The sequence below is a fragment of the Ylistrum balloti genome, unplaced genomic scaffold, assembly GCF_031769215.1.
Source record: "Ylistrum balloti isolate Yb309-2 unplaced genomic scaffold, AGI_CSIRO_Ybal_v1 Utg370368, whole genome shotgun sequence".
Lineage (NCBI taxonomy): Eukaryota > Metazoa > Mollusca > Bivalvia > Pectinida > Pectinidae > Ylistrum > Ylistrum balloti.
The window spans coordinates 28773-47418 of NW_026782259.1; the positions used below are offsets into that span (position 1 = coordinate 28773).

Consider the following 18646-nt stretch of genomic DNA (forward strand, 5'->3'; position numbering starts at 1 on the left):
GAATAGAATTGCATCATACGCTGTTCCCTGTAGGACACCTCAGTGATGTTAGGACTAGATAGAATCAAATAATGAATAGAATTGCATCATACGCTGTTCCCTGTAGGACACTTCAGTGATGTTAGGACAAGATAGAATCAAATAATGAATAGAATTGCATCATACGCTGTTCCCAGTAGGACACTTCAGTGATGTTAGGACAAGATAGAATCAAATAAAGAATAGAATTGCATCATACGCTGTTCCCTGTAGGACACTTCAGTGATGTTAGGACTAGATAGAATCAAATAATGAATAGAATTGCATCATACGCTGTTCCCTGTAGGACACTTCAGTGATGTTAGGACAAGATAGAGTCAAATAATGAAATAAACTGCATCATACAGCTGTTTCCTTGTACGACACGTCAGTGATGTTAGGACCAAAGGTGTTGAAATCTAGGAAGCTTTATGCCTACTGTTATGACTGATGAAGGTGATGAAGGTTTAGATATAGACAGAGAGGTTTATAACCATTTCATACATCAAAGTATAAAACTGACAGTGTATAAAGTTTAACTAGATCGAGAGGTTCACTAACCCTTTGATGTCAAGTTTAATGACAAAAGTCACAACTCCATAGATTCCAAGTATTTTTTTTATTAAAATTGAAATATTCTTCATTGCTATCAGGATGTGTCATTTCTTTAGATAACAGCAATCAGATACTTAGATAACCTGTTATTCTGGTATCTTGTGCAATACACTGTTTTCACATCACTAATAATATCTTTATATAAAATTATCAGAGGAAGAAATATCTATCATAGCTTTAAAAGCTTGTCATAATACAGACATTCTTCTGAAATATTGATCTATACGTTTAAAAAAATAAACTTCAGACTACTAAGTATCATAAAAATGTTTTTAGATATCCTTTGTATCACAGAATTTACCATATTTGTAACTGATTAACTACCACATAGTTCATCTGGTGGTCAGACCAATCAATAGAGGCATGTAATGATAATTTTGAAAATCAGTTTTGATTTATAATAATACATGTTATCTTGTAGAGATCTATGACAACTGTTACCTGTCCCATTAGTGTTTACATTAGAGATGTTACCTCTATCAAAGATTATCTAGATAGGACAAGTGACAATTCTAGAGGATGATACATCGAGAGATGGGAAGATCATGGTCGTTTGTGACCGTAGTCTGGTGTGATGTCCTTTTGAACGTGAAGGTTTCGGTTCGAATCCTGTGTGGTAGATCATCAGTGGAAAGATACAGGAAAGGCACTGTTCTGATCAAAGTAACATCCTCATCTTTATCTATCAGTTTACTTTCTTTATCCTCATAAGTTAGCTGGTTGTCTCTTTGCTGTGTATCTCCGTTAGTTACCATCGACTCATTCTGTCCACTCCACAATGTAATTGCCTCGTCTTCGTCATACCCCCAGCTCTGATTGTGACCAAACCATAATGTCATACGGGACTGTGGCAGACTTTCTTTTCCTGATTTCTCGTCCTCGCATTCATTTTCTTTAAATCCATAATCCGGGCCGCCATTTTCACCATTTGAGCTGCTGCTACTAACTTTGTTATCGTTATTGTTATGTTGTACAAGATTTCTGGGATTCTCGTGTCCACCCCATAACATACTACACTGGCCCTGGCCGTTTGCGACTGTACAAGGTTGTTTAACATCTGTTCTCTCTCCGATTCGTACAAATCCATGTTTGCTGTAGCAGTTGTCAGGTTTAACGTTTGCTCTTTCTTTCTTGTGAGTTTTATATGCATAGCTGACGCCATTACTGGGTCCAGGCTCGGGTTCGTGCACTTGAACACCCCAATTCCTTTCCAAATCAGATTCACCATTCTGGAAAATTGCATTGAATATTCTTCTGGACTCGTCTGTAATTGTATCCTGGCTTGGGATCGTGCAATAAGTAACCGTATGTCCATGATCTTGTTTGATTTTCTTGGTGTTGGTATATTCGGGGAAGGATTCCTTCATGGATTTAAGGAAAACCTTGTGTTTGAGGTCAATTGCCATTTCTACTATGTTGTTAGTATCCGGAGGTTCGCCTACATCCCTTTCTCTGTATACTCTTCTCATTATCTGGAATGACATATGAAGTAATTGTATTAAACACATGACAATTGTAATAGGGTCGGTTTTTAGATAATTTTGGCCGCCGTTGTTTAGCGTCGCGTCGTTTGAATTTTCGCGTCGTCTGTTATCGTTAAGATGTATGTATATATGTTGCGTCTATATGTCCAGTTTACCTATGTGACTTAGTGTGTCTACGTATGTCCAGTTATTGTCTCGTTTTCGTTCTTTGGTCTTTGTCTGTATTTGGCGGGTTTTTTAGTGGACAAAGGGGACGTTGACCAGTACGGACGTTTCAAACCTCCGTTCGACATTTGTCCCGTAAATTTTGATCGTCTACGATCCTGATGATATTCAGGTGATTAATGAGCCCTGTGTTACTTTAGGACCCTTGACCCATTGTTGGAGGTCTTTATAATTAGAAAAACAGAATAAACAACTGGAAACGGAACTGGTGTTCGCCCTCGTTAATCAACACCTATCAAATTTTCACAATGATAACATAGAACAACTTTTCCACGCTTAATTTACTTTCCTATTTTTGATATCGTGTACCAAATACGGAAGCGATTTTCGTGATGTGTCCTTAGAAATTAGAGCGTGAATTTATTTCTTCTGTTCATTTACAACAAACAATTGTCCAAAACAAACAAAAGCGTTTTCTTATTTTGTTAAAGCTCACAACTCAATATCGAGGTATTACAAGACAACAATTTTCCTCCTTACTTCCATGTCTTTTTTCTTTCTTTCGTTGTATTTCGCGGTCTTTTCCCAGAATTCCTCAATATCGACAATTTTCTCGGCCTCGGTTTTGATATTCAGCCTCTCTGTGTGTGTTTTACGATGTCCGGTTATATTATCTAGTAGCTGTTTCTCGGTTTTCTTGATCTTCTTCAAGCTGTTAAGTACAAACAAGTGCCCGCGTAAGGTGAAATACCATTCCCACGTGGGTTTCGGGAGGCTAATTAGCATGTTTTGTTTTATATTTTCCAAGACAGTAAATTGGGATCACCTGTTGAATTATTGACATCCAAATTTTGTTCATCTTTGGTATAAACTGAAGTATATTAACTATCATTGACCGAACCGGTATCGCCTGTGAACTGTATCCACACCGATATACTGTTCATGTTGACAGGACGTAAAACACGGACATTCCTGACCTGTCCAAGAATACTAGGAATATAAAGACGAATAAAGAATAACTAAAACCATGGTAACTTGAATTGTCTTTTTCTTACCGGTCCATTTCAACATCTGGATTGTAATCAAAATCTAATTTCCAAGGCTCCAACTCGGATCTCAGTTTTGGTGGAGACTGCAGGTAGAAAGTGTTCTCAAAGACGTGGCAAGGGGGTTTGGGCTTCGGAGTATCAATCTTATTGATGTAAGGTATCGGAGGTGAATAGAAGAAGACGTGAAGGAAAAGACAAAGAAAAGTGTAGATAAGAAACAAAGAACATGGTAGGAAAGAGATAATTATTATTGTGAATGCAAACTTGGGGAAACGATCAAAGTACCAAACAAAGTCACAGAACTATTGATTAAGTTAAGTTTATTTCCGGTTCAGGACTAAGACAAGTCCTCTACACCAGACTCATATATGTAAATACATAATATACAGGTATAGAAAATACACATGTACATAAATATAGCTATTGATGTTCAAGACACTACTGGTTTAATAGTGTATTTTGTTTGTCCATACACAAACTAGCAATGAAATTAAGAAATTAAAATAAGGTACATGGAAAAGGATAAATGGGTGCTTTTAGAGAAAGCATCCATTCGAAAAGATGGAAAACTGAAAAAACACATCCGATAATTGTAAAAAGAGATGGTATTGCCAGGATAGCTCAGTCATAAAGGAATAACCGTCTGTTGAAGATAGTGTGTAGATGTTGTCATAACTTCATTACTGAGTTTGATCAAATCTTACCCTCAGTGCTGACATATTTGCCGGTACTAAAGGTGTACCGCGTTTAGGGAACCATTCTTTTGGCCAATTGTACACATCAGGGTCGGGTTTGGGGCGAGCACATCTTTTACCTGTGGAACGGGACATGGCGTCATGTTATATTACATTACATGTGGAAATCTAAAGTAAAAAAAACAGGTGAAGATTCTAACAAGATTGATGACAATAACGAATTTTTTTTTCGATGTTGGAAAACCTGAACATCACACCAACAATCGTTCTCTTTTAAAAAAAAAAAACGAAAGGAATTTTATGTATTGCATTATGAACGAAGCGATATTTCTCCGCGACCATATTAATCTATTAAGCCCTTGGTAAAATACGTGGGATCACTCGGGGCCAAGATCAAGGGATTTTACCCATTTTTCTGAAAATAATGGAATTCTCAGGATTACATAGGAAATCCCCACCACTAAGTTTTCAAAACCTTAATATCACCCCATCACATTGATAACTGAAAATTACCCTAGAGTACTTTTGTGTACATGTATAAGACTCTGTTGCTGTAAATATATATTTTACTAAGTATTGCTGAATGTATGTTTTGACATTAGCGAGGCCTGATTAACAACACGTTATCTCTTTTACTTATTTGTCAATGGAACATGGAGTAATTATTGTACATTTCCAGCAGGAAAAAACAACTCACGTAGACATTCATCATACTCCTGCTCGTCTCTGTGTCGTTTCTGTTTTCTCTCGGACATAACCTTTATATGAAAAAAATACTACAAGAGAATGGGATTGTTATTTATACAAAGGCTTATATATATATTTCCACATTTCTCATTTTGAAATTTTATGTAGTAGATCATTTCAGAAGCATATATATATCAAGATTTATTAATACCCGCGTATATCATTTAATCATTATTGATAAGTTTGTTTGTTTATTACAATATTGCAGGCAATACGGACGTAGCAGTCAATTAAAACCTTGCATCATGGGCGTATTTGTGTAAAAAAAATACATTGTTGATAATTAAACATTTCGAAAACAAAACATGTCTTACCTTATTTGGATGTTGGTGGGTATTAATCTTCTTTAGTTGATAAATTATGCCCACAGTTTGGGCTTTTGCGCCAATTAAACTTTCGCGCGTACACTAGACGAGTTGTTATGTACATACACGTGACTAATCAAACGACGTCATGCGCCTATGACGTAACCTTTTTGTTTTAACTGTTCTTGTAGATTTTGCTGTGTACTCTGCTTTCACATAATTTTTTTTAGTTAAACATATTTCATTGTAAATTATTTACCAAAGGATCGGGCACAAGTTATTTCAACTTATAGTTGCCATTTCCTCAATACATTACAAAACAAAAACATCACAATATCAAGTCATCAATAATTTACATAAATATTGGCTAAATATAATTCATGTCGATCTACATACACATTTATGTTGCATTTAAATATGTTGTGCATTACATACATTAATTTGTTATTAAGATCTTAATAGTCTACGGGAGCCTTGGTTTTAATGTTGTGTTGTGTAATACTGGATATTTTTGTGATTTTACAATAACTCGCCGAAACTATCAACATTTTTTTTTCAAAAGCATGACAGAAAAAAAATCTTATTTCCTGATTCAAACTTCTCCATTGCTGACGGAAATGCACGACATATGAACAGAACGTTGAATTAGCATTAGGTTACTCATAACCATGTCTTCTAGTTCCTGTGGTTATAATCGACAAGGTTATTGGTAAATCTTCACATGGACCAAGCACTGAGACGTTAATTCCAGAAAACAAGAGTGATTTAATTCTTCTGTCGGCCTATTCTTTCTAGACATGATGGAATATTTGAGACGAGGCTCAATGCAAGTTAAAGCAAGCGGTATCTTTAAATACACTTTACATGCTGCTTGTCGGTAAGCTTTTGTCGAGATTGAAGAAGTTTTATTAGTTTTCTGAACTTCTGTCTGTTTTCTGCAGTCTACCGTTATTACAAAACGAGAAAAAAATCCAGATATCTTACTGTGTAGTAGGTAGACGTGGGATTGAAATTGTGTAGAATGCCATAGAAGTCTTTATAAAGGCTTTATACCAAATAAATCGAGTGTGGCTGATTTATCTCTTTATCCGATATACGGACCAAAGTTAAGTTTGGCGACAAGTCTGGTAGATCATTGTTACAGGCATGGTATCAAACTGCGCCTATCTCTCTCAGCAGACTTGGTTTTATCATTAAATGCTGAATGTGTAGAAGAATACCTCGCCAAGGTAATCTGTTTCACTTTTAGGTATCGACGATGTTTTGTCTTCAAATAGCAAGAAATCTGTTGACATTTTACAAATCTACCAGGATTGGAAATCAAGGACAATGACACTTTTCCTGCAACAAAACCATCAGGGATAGCTTTCCGGTCTCCATTTTCTAACATACAATATCTATTTCTAGATGATAACACCATTATTTCCGAGTCGGACATTTACACATCGCCGTTGATCCAATATTTAAGGGTTTGTTTCAGTTCAAAATCATCGGATTTCCGTGAAAGATGCCGAAAGTTGACAGGTGGACTCACAATGCAAGTTTCAATATGAATGCTTATTAATATGCCTGATTGTTTCATTGTCGACATTGTGACTCTGATTTCATTTTAAAATGTCCGAAAGAGCACGTGCTTTGCCATTTTTATTTTTAGGTCGGGGTGATGTATATTATGACGACATGATAGGATGCATACAGATGTCAAATTACGCTATACTATTTACCAAATGATAAGACAAAAGTAGAATTAAAACACATGTTGGTGCCAAACAGTAATCAAACATATAGCTAAACAGATGAATGTTCATAAAACAACACTCCAAACACAACCAGTAACTCTTCTAATTTCATGTCGTATGATTTTATTTTTAAATGTAATTTTCATTAAATCGATCGAAAGTTTGTCTTTATTTAAACGTCTCCTTAATCACTTGCATTTGTGAAGTGTATATAAAATACATACATGTATCAATGACACCGTACTGTACAGTGCAGTACAGTACTGAGTATTTGTACAGTAATCGAATATTTAACAAAAAAATGATGAAGAAATTGTCCATGCAAATTTAGTAACAATATCAATCAATGGATTTTTTCCATTTGAATTTATAACATCTGTAAATATAAGTTATTCCCCGTAATGTGTCGTTTTCAAATTTAGACTAAACCGGATATTACTAATCGTTTCCTCGCGCATGCGGAAAACACTCGGAGAAACTGTCATTGGCAACAGACTGAAGATAGCAGTCGACAACAGTCTTTTAAGAATGGTAAAGTATTTATTTGATGATTTACTGCGATTGATTATACACTACTATTGATTCACTTTGAATACAATGGAAACATATAGGAATATCTTTTTTTCGAAATGCACCGAATATTTGCTCAAATAACAAAGTACGGACCGTTCGGTCATGTTTGGTCGTGTTGACATTTCATCTCTGTCAACAGAAGCCATGCTTTACATACCATGCTAACAGTAAATGCCTTGAAGTTACATTGGGTTTCCCTCGGTTTTTGTCTTTCTTGTATTTGTGTAAGCATTTTAACTAAACGGATATAAAATGAATATACCAATACATTTACGGGGCAGACTGGATTTGACCATTTGCATTGTTGTCTGACGACAGTTTTATTCAGTTATTACCCTGTTACTTGATCAGATGCCGGCATCATAGTGGCAAGTCATCGCAAACTCTTCTTCTAGTCCAACCCCTACCTACACCGTAATCAAGTGATAACATTAAAGATGTGACAAGCATATAGTTGTGTAAATATAACGTACATTGTATACATTTTGGTAACCAAATAATTCAGATTTTTCATCCTTGACTCATGCATTTCCTGTGGGACTCCTTTCAAATTTTAAGAACCCACTCCACAAAATTTCTGGACAAAAGAAGAAGAAAGAAATCTTCCAAAAACTACTGTGATATAATGTCTGAATCTTGGCAAATTTTCATGACCACATTCATAAAAGGTCCACTGTCTACTACCCTAAAATATCACTCCCAAATGAAGTTTTGTATGTTTTTCTGTTAAATTAGAAGATAAAACTTCCATGTTTGACTGAGGAGATTTGAAACAGAATCTTGAAAAGCAATAGATATTAAGATACTCTAAATATTAGACTTTGTGGTCATCAACATTAAAAATTATGATGTGAACCTTTGAAGGCATATAATATAGGATTACTGGTAGGGTGTATATAAGTAGAAGTAGCTGTTGGCCAATTAGGAAGTGTATTGAAGATTTAAACTCTTACTGATTTTTGATGGAAAGTAACAATAAAATGGACTGTAATAAGATCAACATTTATCATGCAACTGGTGCTGCCATTGTCTGAATACACCTACCACATGTATTTTTGCTGGATTCAGCTGTAATAGGAGACAGCTGTATTCACATGCATTGATTTGACTGAATGACTTTTTGAGTAAATAATTGTATATGGTTTAAAGACCAAGATTATCTATAAAAAATTTTTAATTGCTGTTGTATCTGTTGAAGTTTTGAACTTCATGTATGTTTCTACACAAAGTAGTAATTTTGGCAAATATATGTTATTAGACAAAATTCACTATAACATCTATGATGGGTTAACAAAGATTGAACAACAACTGTTGATGTTACAATAGTCTGAAATTTCAATCACAGTTTCAGCATTTATGAAATACATGGTCAGTATATTGAAATATAAGTTGCATTTTGGCTTGGAAGAGAAGTAAAAAACTTTGACCATGTATTCTCTATGTATGTGATATCATTCCAAAACCATGAAAATTTTTGTTTGTTTGAGCAGGCAACTGAAGTAGAAGATACCCTGAAGAGAATTCAGGCACACAAGGGAGTGATAGGCATCATTGTTGTCAATGCTGATGGTAAGGAGTCGTTTTCACAGAGTACCTTAAATACAACCATTTTTATATATTAATGATGTGATTATTTTCATTACTTTTTTGGTATGATTAACAGTTTCTTTATCAAAAAAGATATTTTTAAACTAATTGTTGAATGGTACTTGTCCAGCCAAGCTAATTGAATATCTTGCAGGTTTATTTTTAACTGAACGTGAAATTGTTAAATGGAATCACTTCTTGAAAGTTTGTGTGACCATGCATAAATTTTCTGATCATTTTAATGCCTTCATGTTGCTTTTGGTCCAGCTTTATTGTGACACTGCCAAATATATTGTATTCTGGTGTCACAAAGGATGATACTGGTATGGCACTTCTACAGTACAAACCATAAAGTAGTTCATGTAATTGCTACAGAAAACCTGTTATAACAAGAGATTAAGTTTCTCTTTTTGTCACAATGTGATGTGGCAACATTCAGATAGCAATATCAAATCAATTTTTGTGAATTACATTGTTTTTAGTCTTTATACAGGTCAATACAATTTCATACAAGCATCACAAAAAATTTTCATTGGCTTGAAATCTCTAAGAATGATATTTTTGGTTTGTCTGTCAATGTGCTGTATTTTTTTTCTACAGGAATTCCAATTAGAACTACACTTGATAACTCCACAACGGTGCAATATGCTAATTTACTGACACAACTGACGCAGAAAGCACGTAGTGTTGTACGAGATATTGACCCTCAAAATGACCTCACATTTTTGCGTGTCCGCTCCAAAAAACATGAAATCATGGTTGCACCAGGTAAATATACACCTAACTATGTTGAAAATAATTATTGATTTGTGTGTCTACCTGAAGATTTACACTGACTACCTGTTACATAATATACTGTGATATTATTGCATAAAGCGCATTCAGTAAGTCCATGCTGCAACATGTGGTTCTGCATATCATTATGATCATGAAAATCTATGCTTTATTGTTAAATTGCCCATAGGTAACATGTTGTAATATGTGTGGTTAAATAATATTCAGTTTTATAGAATAAAAATGAATTTTATATGAAATGTATAGAATACAAAGTCAGTGTTTGTCTTGCAAAAATATTTTAGTAAAATTTAAAGGTAGTTAGAAACTTATTTTTAACCAAGATTAATTTTCATACATAGAATTCATTGTAACAAAATTAAATTGTCTTTATAGAAATAATACTGTAGGATATTCCTAATATTCTTACTATTAATGTGAGCTGCCAACCTAATATAAAAACAACAACTTCAGATTCAGTTTTCTCTTCGCTGACACCATGATGAAGATGGTGCCAGTTTCTGCTAAACAAATGTTTTAATAATTGATTAAAAAAAAGAACCCTGGTATTATGGAGTTGAAACATAGTTTCATTATTTCAGTAAGGTAAAATCTATTTTTACTTCTAATTATTAGTTTGTATAAAATGCCTAAAACAGCACTCCCATAGAAATTTATTTAAACAGTGAAAACTACTACCTGATACAAATTAGATTTAAAATTTGATATGTTCCAAGACATCCAGCATGCTATAAATAAATAAAAAATGATCTCATACACCTTTAACGTATGTTTATAGCTGGAATGTACTGTTATACTATTTTGAAAATGTATCCCTCAATTCTGTTTAATGCCATTAAGTGGAATACATATATTGTAAAATTATGTTGAAGACATGAAAATAGAATTCATGTTAACACATAGTTTGCATTGCGTGTAAATATACATTTTGGACAAAGCATGTTCCCCAATCCTGCTTTTTGGTTTGACTTTATACCCAATGTACCATTAACCATTGCAGAATTATATCTGTAAACTTCGGTAAAGTCATACTACTTTATTCCCAATGTGTGGTAGATGCATTGCTTACTTTCCATAATTGTTTAGTTTCAAGAAATATCTTCATTATCGTCCAATGAAAATATTAAATGTGTAAATAAAGCATCACCACCACTCTTTTACAACATCAAAATTGGCAACATTTTTTTTAGAAAAATAAAAGATGGTTTCCTTTGAGATAAAATGTAAGAATTGCTATTAGGTTCACTTAAAGCCTGTTGTGTCTCTTTTTATTGCACTTTAAGCTTGACAACTAAAATATAAAAATTTTAAAATTATGTATATTTTTGGAAATTGCAAACTATGTGACTGAGGTCAAGGTCGTGGACTGACATGAAATAATGCTAGATAAATACCAGGTATGTTTCAGATTAGGTTACTTGCTTTATTTTTGTCCTGTCTCTCCTTACCTTTTTATTTACTAATAGACCAATCAACTTTTTCCGAATGCAGAATTTCTTTTTCATATACAAGGAATGCATACTTTCATTTTAAAAAGGTTGATTTTACCAGAACACATAAAAAGTCTTTCAGAAAGCATTAGCAATCTTGTGGCTTAGACAGGGTGGATCTTGCTTCCCAGTGATAAATTTTTCTATCCAGTCAGTCATGTATGACATCTTAGGTAACATTTGATGTTGTAATTTCATAATTCTCTTTCTGACAAGGGAGATAATTCAGTCCAGTGTTGAACAATATGAACCGAAAAATGGTACATATTGTATTAGTATAATTTTTATAAAATAATATACAAAAAAGAAAGAGTAATTGCCTGTATGTGTTCAAAATCAATTCACGGTGAGCTGAAATTCTGTATCAGAAGCCAAGTAAAGACAGGTAACAGGGTCTATTAGTCTCTATCTGGGTTAGTTGCATCCCATAGAAAAAGAAATTAAGTAGCAAACTATACTTTTTCAAGTTGATTAGAAATAAGTAAATTGATCAAACTGTATTATTACTTACGGAGAATTCAGTTGAACTACACTTTTCCCATGGAGATAAAGAAATATTTTCATGTGAAGTCATGACAAACTGATTTCTATGACGGCGTCCTTAATGGAGAATTTAAGAGATAAGATGGCGACCCTTGAAGTCCAGAGACTGATGAGCATGTTAAGACTCAAGTCAGTGTTCCAGAGAAGAAGACATGATCTGCAGTGAAATTTCACTTCCTGTTTTCGAAGGTACATTTGCCTTTTCAACATTACAACATATGTAATATTTGGAATTATCACATCAATAAGAAAATCACAGTGTGTACAATTACCAGTAAACATGTAATTGTAAACCAACTTTCTCTCACATGTTATTTTACCTTCATAAATTTTCAAAATAAATTCACAGTAGTTCACTCTTGCAGATTAAAACACTGGTGATAAACTTTGATAATTTTGTATCAAAATGATTATTTACCATGAACAAATAATCTTGATTCTGTTTCTTTGATGAAACCATGAATGACACTCATCACAAAATAAAACAAACCAAAAAATGCTATTCACCTGTATACAGGTGTGTTTTCAGTAATTCTGTTTTGATTAAAGGTATATCTTGGTAATCTCTACAAACTTAATGTATTGTTGAAATCATAAGCTGGTTTGCAGTATTTTGTTTTATAAACAAGGATTGGCACACCAACATTTTTTACCCCTAAATTTTATCAAAAATACATAACATTGTTTTTCATTGCTGGATATATGTTACGCAAGGTTTGATTTATGCATTACATCCACTGTCCCAAAACTGATCAAAGTATCAGCATTCAGTCAGTTGTTGTCCTAGGAGCTACCATAAACACATGTGAGAGTTGGTCAAAACTTCACCAATTTACTTCCAGTCATGGACATTCAGTTCTGTTCCTTATTAAATATTTGAATATACAAAATGCTGTAACAATTATGTATACCAACGTATGACAAGATACACCCTTCACAGGTATACAACATTCATTCACATGGTGATATGTGATATCTCTTTCCTAAATGGCATACATGTATTGGAACACCACTGTATTGTCTATACCATAGAAAACATTATACCATCATACAGCAATTGTATCAGTGAAGATATTGAGATAAAAGCTATCCATTAACTTTTGGATCAATTTTCCTTTTTTTCTGTTTCAAGTCATTAAAACAATTCTTAACTTAATCCTATGTAGGTCAGATAATCTTTTATTGTGAAATAACACCACTTACTCTTTTTTTGTGATTTGACATTTTTGACAACAGAATGCTTTGGTGTTGAATTTTGATAATGTTTGAATGCTTTGCTTGTTTTTAATTCTGGATTGTGCTCTTGTTAATCATGAAATGAAAGTTTCATGAATTTATTTATGTTTTTTTTTACTTTGTGTCAACTTCTAGCTCACCAGGTCTAAGCAGCTAAGGGAGTGATATTTGGGTACCTGTCATCAGTTTAAATGTTATACTGCCATTTGGAATTTGGGAGTCAAAATTTGAAATTAGTCTTCAATCTAAAAAGCTGCTCTGTAAGTTCATTAAAGAGTGCCTGTCCTCAATTTAGGATAGATCATTCTTAGCTAACAGGGATTCTTTTCGGGATAAATCAGGGTTGCAGTTGTCTTTTCAAATAAACATCAACTTTTTCTCCATCCCTGATAAATGAATGCTAATGAAACTTGTAGGAAATCCCTCTTGGTGTGTTAACATTATTATTTTAGGGATTGATTTGTCCTTGGCCACTGAAAAGCTGGGACATTTTCCATTTCTTCATTTCCAATTGACTGACAAAATAATAAACAAATATCTTCATGCCATATTGAGTCATAATTTCCAAACAATGCCCAACCAAAGATTGCCACATGGTCTAAAAGTTTAGTTCCCAAACTTGATCTGACTAAAACTCTTGACAGTTCTATACAGGTGCTATATTTCGGGGTAAATTTGAAAGCCAAAGTAGAGGCTCTGAATTGATATAAGTCAATGTCATAGAAACAATTCTTTATCTATACTTTCTATCAGGTTTTCCTTTCACACTTTTGAGATGGCCATTATGGATTCAAGATAGCATTGATACTATTGAAAACTATTGAATTGTTTTAAAAAAATTAACTTGTTGAGTTTTGGCTTGTTTTCATTATACATTTGTAATTATGATATGTGATATAAGCTTATCATTGTAAACCTGGTTTTATTTGTTTTCTATTACAATGTGTAAGTTATGATCACTATGTGAACTTAAAACCAATATACTTACCCTATTCCAGTGAGTGAAATTCCTGTATTACTGGTACAGCATATATCACAAATATTTCAGTTATTCCACAGAGAATGATACATTGATGTTCAACTTGCTTTGTAGTGTTTTAGATGAAGATTTAGTCCAACTATCTGCCTACACACACTCGTAAGCTAGACTTTTTCCATGACGACACATTTTTATCACCTCACCTATTTGAAGAACAGAGGGGGCTTATGTTGGCAGCAGCCAACCTTGAAATGTTTTTTAAAAAAAATTCAAGTTTTTACAAGCATCATACTCGGTCATAAATAACCAGAGTCTGTCGATTATTAAAACATTTTTGGTTCAAGCATTAACAAAGTATCATCAATATGTCGAACTATATTTTCTATATTTCTGGAGTCCAAAAAGGGTAATCAATTGTCTGTGAATTTTAAAATCAAGACTTGTGTTAGACATTTTTTCAATAAGTTTTTTTACCTTGCAATTCTGGATCATAAATGTCAAATTGCAGTTGATCATTAAATAGTTGAAGCATTAAATATAAATTATTATTATTATGCTGAACCATATTTTTCATATAACTGTGGGCCCCAAAAAAGGATAAATTTGTATTTCTATGAAATATGTCCTCAATGGATGAGCTATACTGAAATCTGGCATCAAAACAAAGGGGTTTTTTGACCATGGATTAAAGTTTGAACTTCTTTCTATATCCCATTATTATAATATTATTTTTGTCAAAATGAAATACAGATAAATACATCAGTTCAGAATGATAAAGCTTTGTTTCTTATCTTTTTTTTTACAGAAAAGGACTACTTATTTGTTGTCGTGCAAGGAGACCAGGGAGCTATAGCATTGTGAAAGGATCATGAAGTAAAACTACAAGATGTACACCTTTTTTTTTTTTTTTCCTGCAGAAGTCATCCCTTTGTTGTCACATACCTGTATTAGTCATTGAAGTATCAGATATTACCTGCAACTAGGAATATAACAATGACATAAGGCCAAAGACATGACAATGAAGATTACATCATTCTGTCGTGAAATAAAGATCTCACATCAATTGTTGCTTGTTTTATCAACATTTAGTTGACAATAAAATATAATGTTGCAAAGAACTGGTGTGCAAGCCTTTTAATTTCTACAGTAAAAGAACCGTTGGAAATCTCTTCAAGTCAAGTACATTTTGAATGACAGTGATATTGATTTTAAATGTTAGGAAACCATAGCAACTATTAACAATTGCTTAAACCTGTGTATATAATTTGTGGTGCAAAGTTTCGTCACCATCCTGTGCGAAGATAAACATATTCTACATGTTCCAAGAATGTACATATATACATGTGACCATATGCAAGATTTTTCTTCAGACAATCCTAATGATTTATATTTTTTACTTTTATATAAAATTTTCTTTCTTGTAGAAAAAGACTACCTATTGATAGCTATACAGAACCCTCAGGAGACGTGAATTTTTCTGCCTATCATGGACCCTTTAAGGAATTGGATATCAGACTTTACTTTGTGGCACATGCGTAGCCAAAGCATTCAGATATTATATTACAGAGTCACCAATTGTGCTATCATTTTTGTTTCATAATAATTCTCCTTACATAAATGGGATACATGTGATGTTTTTGTAGGATTTATGAAATATGTATTTCAAGTCTAGTTACTGGTATTTTCATGCATTGTGATGCACTCTAAATGCTTTCAATTTCAACATAACCAATACAGATTCTCACTTCTGAATTTTAGTTGGCCATTCTATTGGTATCAGTATTTTGACAGGTTACAGGAAAAAAGGGACTAGTAAAATGTCTATTTCCTTCAGGTATTATAAAACCTCTGAAGTCATTTCTAGTATCTATTGCTGTTTATGTAATGTTTGCACTTTTGTAAGTTTGAAATTTAGTATACAGTTTAGAAAACAATTTTAAACATTCCCGTAATAAGTAAACACGATAATCAATATAACTGTGATATTTGTATTATGCATCCACAGGTGCTTAAATCAATGGACACCTTTCTGCCTAAAGATCAAACTTGACAGATTTTACCAATATCTCAATGTACATTATGCTATCAATATCATTCAGTTTGATTCAATCACCTAAAGCTGTTTATCATAGGAGTTACTGCAAATATGACATACATCTGGAGCTAAATCTGCTTACAAAAGAATAATTTGTCTTTGAGATCTTTATGAAATTCAACAAAGTATTATGCAGTGTTGCCTGTTACTACAGTTATAACATGGTACGGTATTTGATTGTCAGTCTGTGGCACAGCATCTTCTGTGGCTTTTAAATTTTATATTATTTATTGACTTGTTTATCTCGGTATTTCCCTTGTACCTTTTACAACAGCATTGTAATTCTATATTTATTGTAAACATTGCCAATATTCACTGTAAAAAAAGCATAAAGTAAAAATAAATTGGAGTAATATTACTATTATAGTTTGTGTTTGATTTTGCAAGTTATTGATTACTTGATATATATATATTGAAATGCAAGGATACATTTTTTGGCTGGCCTGTCAAAGAGATTGGGAGCTTATGTTGTCAGCCTGACATCAGTGTTGGTTTCTAAATGTTTAGTTTTTGGTATTCAAAGGCATCAGTAAACTTTATAAGTGTATTGAGGAACTCATATTTGGATTTAGTGTTGCTGTGTGGGTTACCTATCATTTCCTGGAGCCACAATGGATATTTTTTTGGAATAAAGAGACGAACTTTTTGTGTCTAATCTAATGACAAGTTTTTGATGCCATTGTTGAAAGACCTTTACTGTTCAAATATCAGTATATTGAGATATGGATTACTTCCTGGAGTCCAAATCAATAATTGTAGTAGTGAAATTCTTAATGACTTATACTGAATAGTTGTAAAATTCTTCATGATTGAATAAATACTTAAATAAATAAATGTTAAAATGCTTCACGAGGGTATTTATTCTTATTAAATGTAATTGCTTCATGTCTGAAGTTATATTTAATAGCTGTAAATTGCTTCATATGCCCTTTTCCCACTAAATCTTGACAAAGGTAAATGGATACATATTTACAAGCCAAGAGATTGTGATATCCACAATGCAATGTTGGCTAGTGTAAGCCTGAATTATCATTAATACTCATCAGAGATTATAGTTACTGTATTTTTGACCAATACGGTTGTAAATGCAAATGCTGTGTTTAATCGTCCAAAATCACGTGTCATATATGCCTTCATAATGACCAAAGACTGATGACAAAAAATTACATTTACTGTATTTGAATATTACTCCTGAAGTACAAATCCTCAGTTATTTGAAGACATGTTGATTACTCATGTAGGTCATTGCTTAAAGTCAACAATTAAAATACAACCTGGCACAGAATTTAATTCAAAGTTTTAATCAATTCTTTTTAAATAAATAAGAAAAACAAACAAATTTGTACCTATAAAACTACAACGCTACCTGAAAACACCATTCAGATGAGTCTCCAACAGATTATTTTATGAGACCATACAGTTAATCATATTTTTGCATAGCATATTTAGCAGTTCAGCAGTAAGAGATCTTTTCAAAAATTATCTAGGAAAGACGTACCTGGAACTTGTAAATTTTATTTGATATAAAAGGTTACTTTAGCAGTCATAATTAATAATTTCTATCTGACATTTCAAAGCCCCAAAAGACAGCAAGCTTTTTAGAAATGATTAAAGTATGGCAATTAGATATGAATTTTTCTTAAATTTACACTTGCCAATACTTATTTTACAATTATAAATATTGGATGATTAAGCCAACACATCGAGCCATAATCATTGATGTGGAGGATAAATTGATCTATCAACCCTCAGAATACCTAAAGATATTCAGGAGTATAATGGGGTTGAATCAACAAATTACTTACAGTACAATAGGTTTGGGGTTTGTTATTAAACTTAACAGGATCTGTCAATGTTCCAGATCAATCACCATATATGAAATATAAGTATAACCACAGTATCTATTGTGCTGGGCTTGGTGGTATGCCTAATCTAAAGGATGAAGAAAATGTCTTTGTAGAGAATCTCCTCTGGTCAGGCTAATGCATAAAATTTCTAGTATTAAAGGAACAAATATTCTTAAAATTTAAAACTAAATAAAATCTGATAAACAAGAAAAATGGCAACGGTAAAAGTAACCATAAGAATGTAAAATATTAGAAATAACAAAACACATCTAATTCAATAACAGCAACATCCTCTATATCTACATTTCAATATTCAACAGTAAATCTAAAGATAACAAATACTCTGTGATGTTTGTGTTGGGACGGATTCTTTTAGGAGAAACTCCTTCGTTAGTTCAATATGCATTGCTCAAGGTTTGTGCTTGATTAAACCATCACAAATACAGTAATAATTTACTGTTTCATACAAAAAATGTGTTTAATTATTCTGTTTACAATCAATATTTTATGATATCAAGATTCTAAAACGATGTGTAATTAAAAACCAACAGAAACTTTGGTTTCTGAGTGTTTCAAATAACGGTTCAAACAAAATCTGAAAAGAGAACTAAGTTCTACAGCTGTATTTTCCCGTGTTATATAACTGTATATAAAGTGCCTATAATACTACTCGATACAAGCTAT

The 18646-nt window shown here is 32.9% G+C and overlaps 2 protein-coding genes across 3 annotated transcripts; one reads left to right on the top strand and one right to left on the bottom strand.

Annotated features, from left to right (window-relative positions):
• Positions 1–1145: 1145 nt before the first annotated feature.
• LOC132553946 (uncharacterized) lies at positions 1146–4781 on the bottom strand. The gene is made up of 5 exons (XM_060218241.1): positions 4724–4781; positions 4036–4145; positions 3338–3474; positions 2823–2994; positions 1146–2105 (listed from the first exon to the last, which is right to left on the bottom strand). The coding sequence occupies exons 1-5, from the start codon at positions 4779–4781 to the stop codon at positions 1146–1148; spliced, it is 1437 nt and encodes a 478-aa protein (XP_060074224.1).
• A 2508-nt stretch (positions 4782–7289) lies between these two features.
• Positions 7290–16473, top strand: LOC132553920 (dynein light chain roadblock-type 2-like). 2 transcript variants are annotated; one of them, XM_060218210.1, is made up of 4 exons: positions 7290–7348; positions 8881–8959; positions 9578–9745; positions 15445–16473. In XM_060218210.1, the coding sequence occupies exons 1-4, from the start codon at positions 7346–7348 to the stop codon at positions 15489–15491; spliced, it is 297 nt and encodes a 98-aa protein (XP_060074193.1). In that variant the 5' UTR covers positions 7290–7345; the 3' UTR covers positions 15492–16473. The 2 variants fall into 2 exon arrangements, with proteins under 2 accessions (XP_060074193.1, XP_060074192.1); XM_060218209.1 differs by lacking the exon at positions 15445–16473 and adding an exon at positions 14826–15138.
• Positions 16474–18646: the final 2173 nt, after the last annotated feature.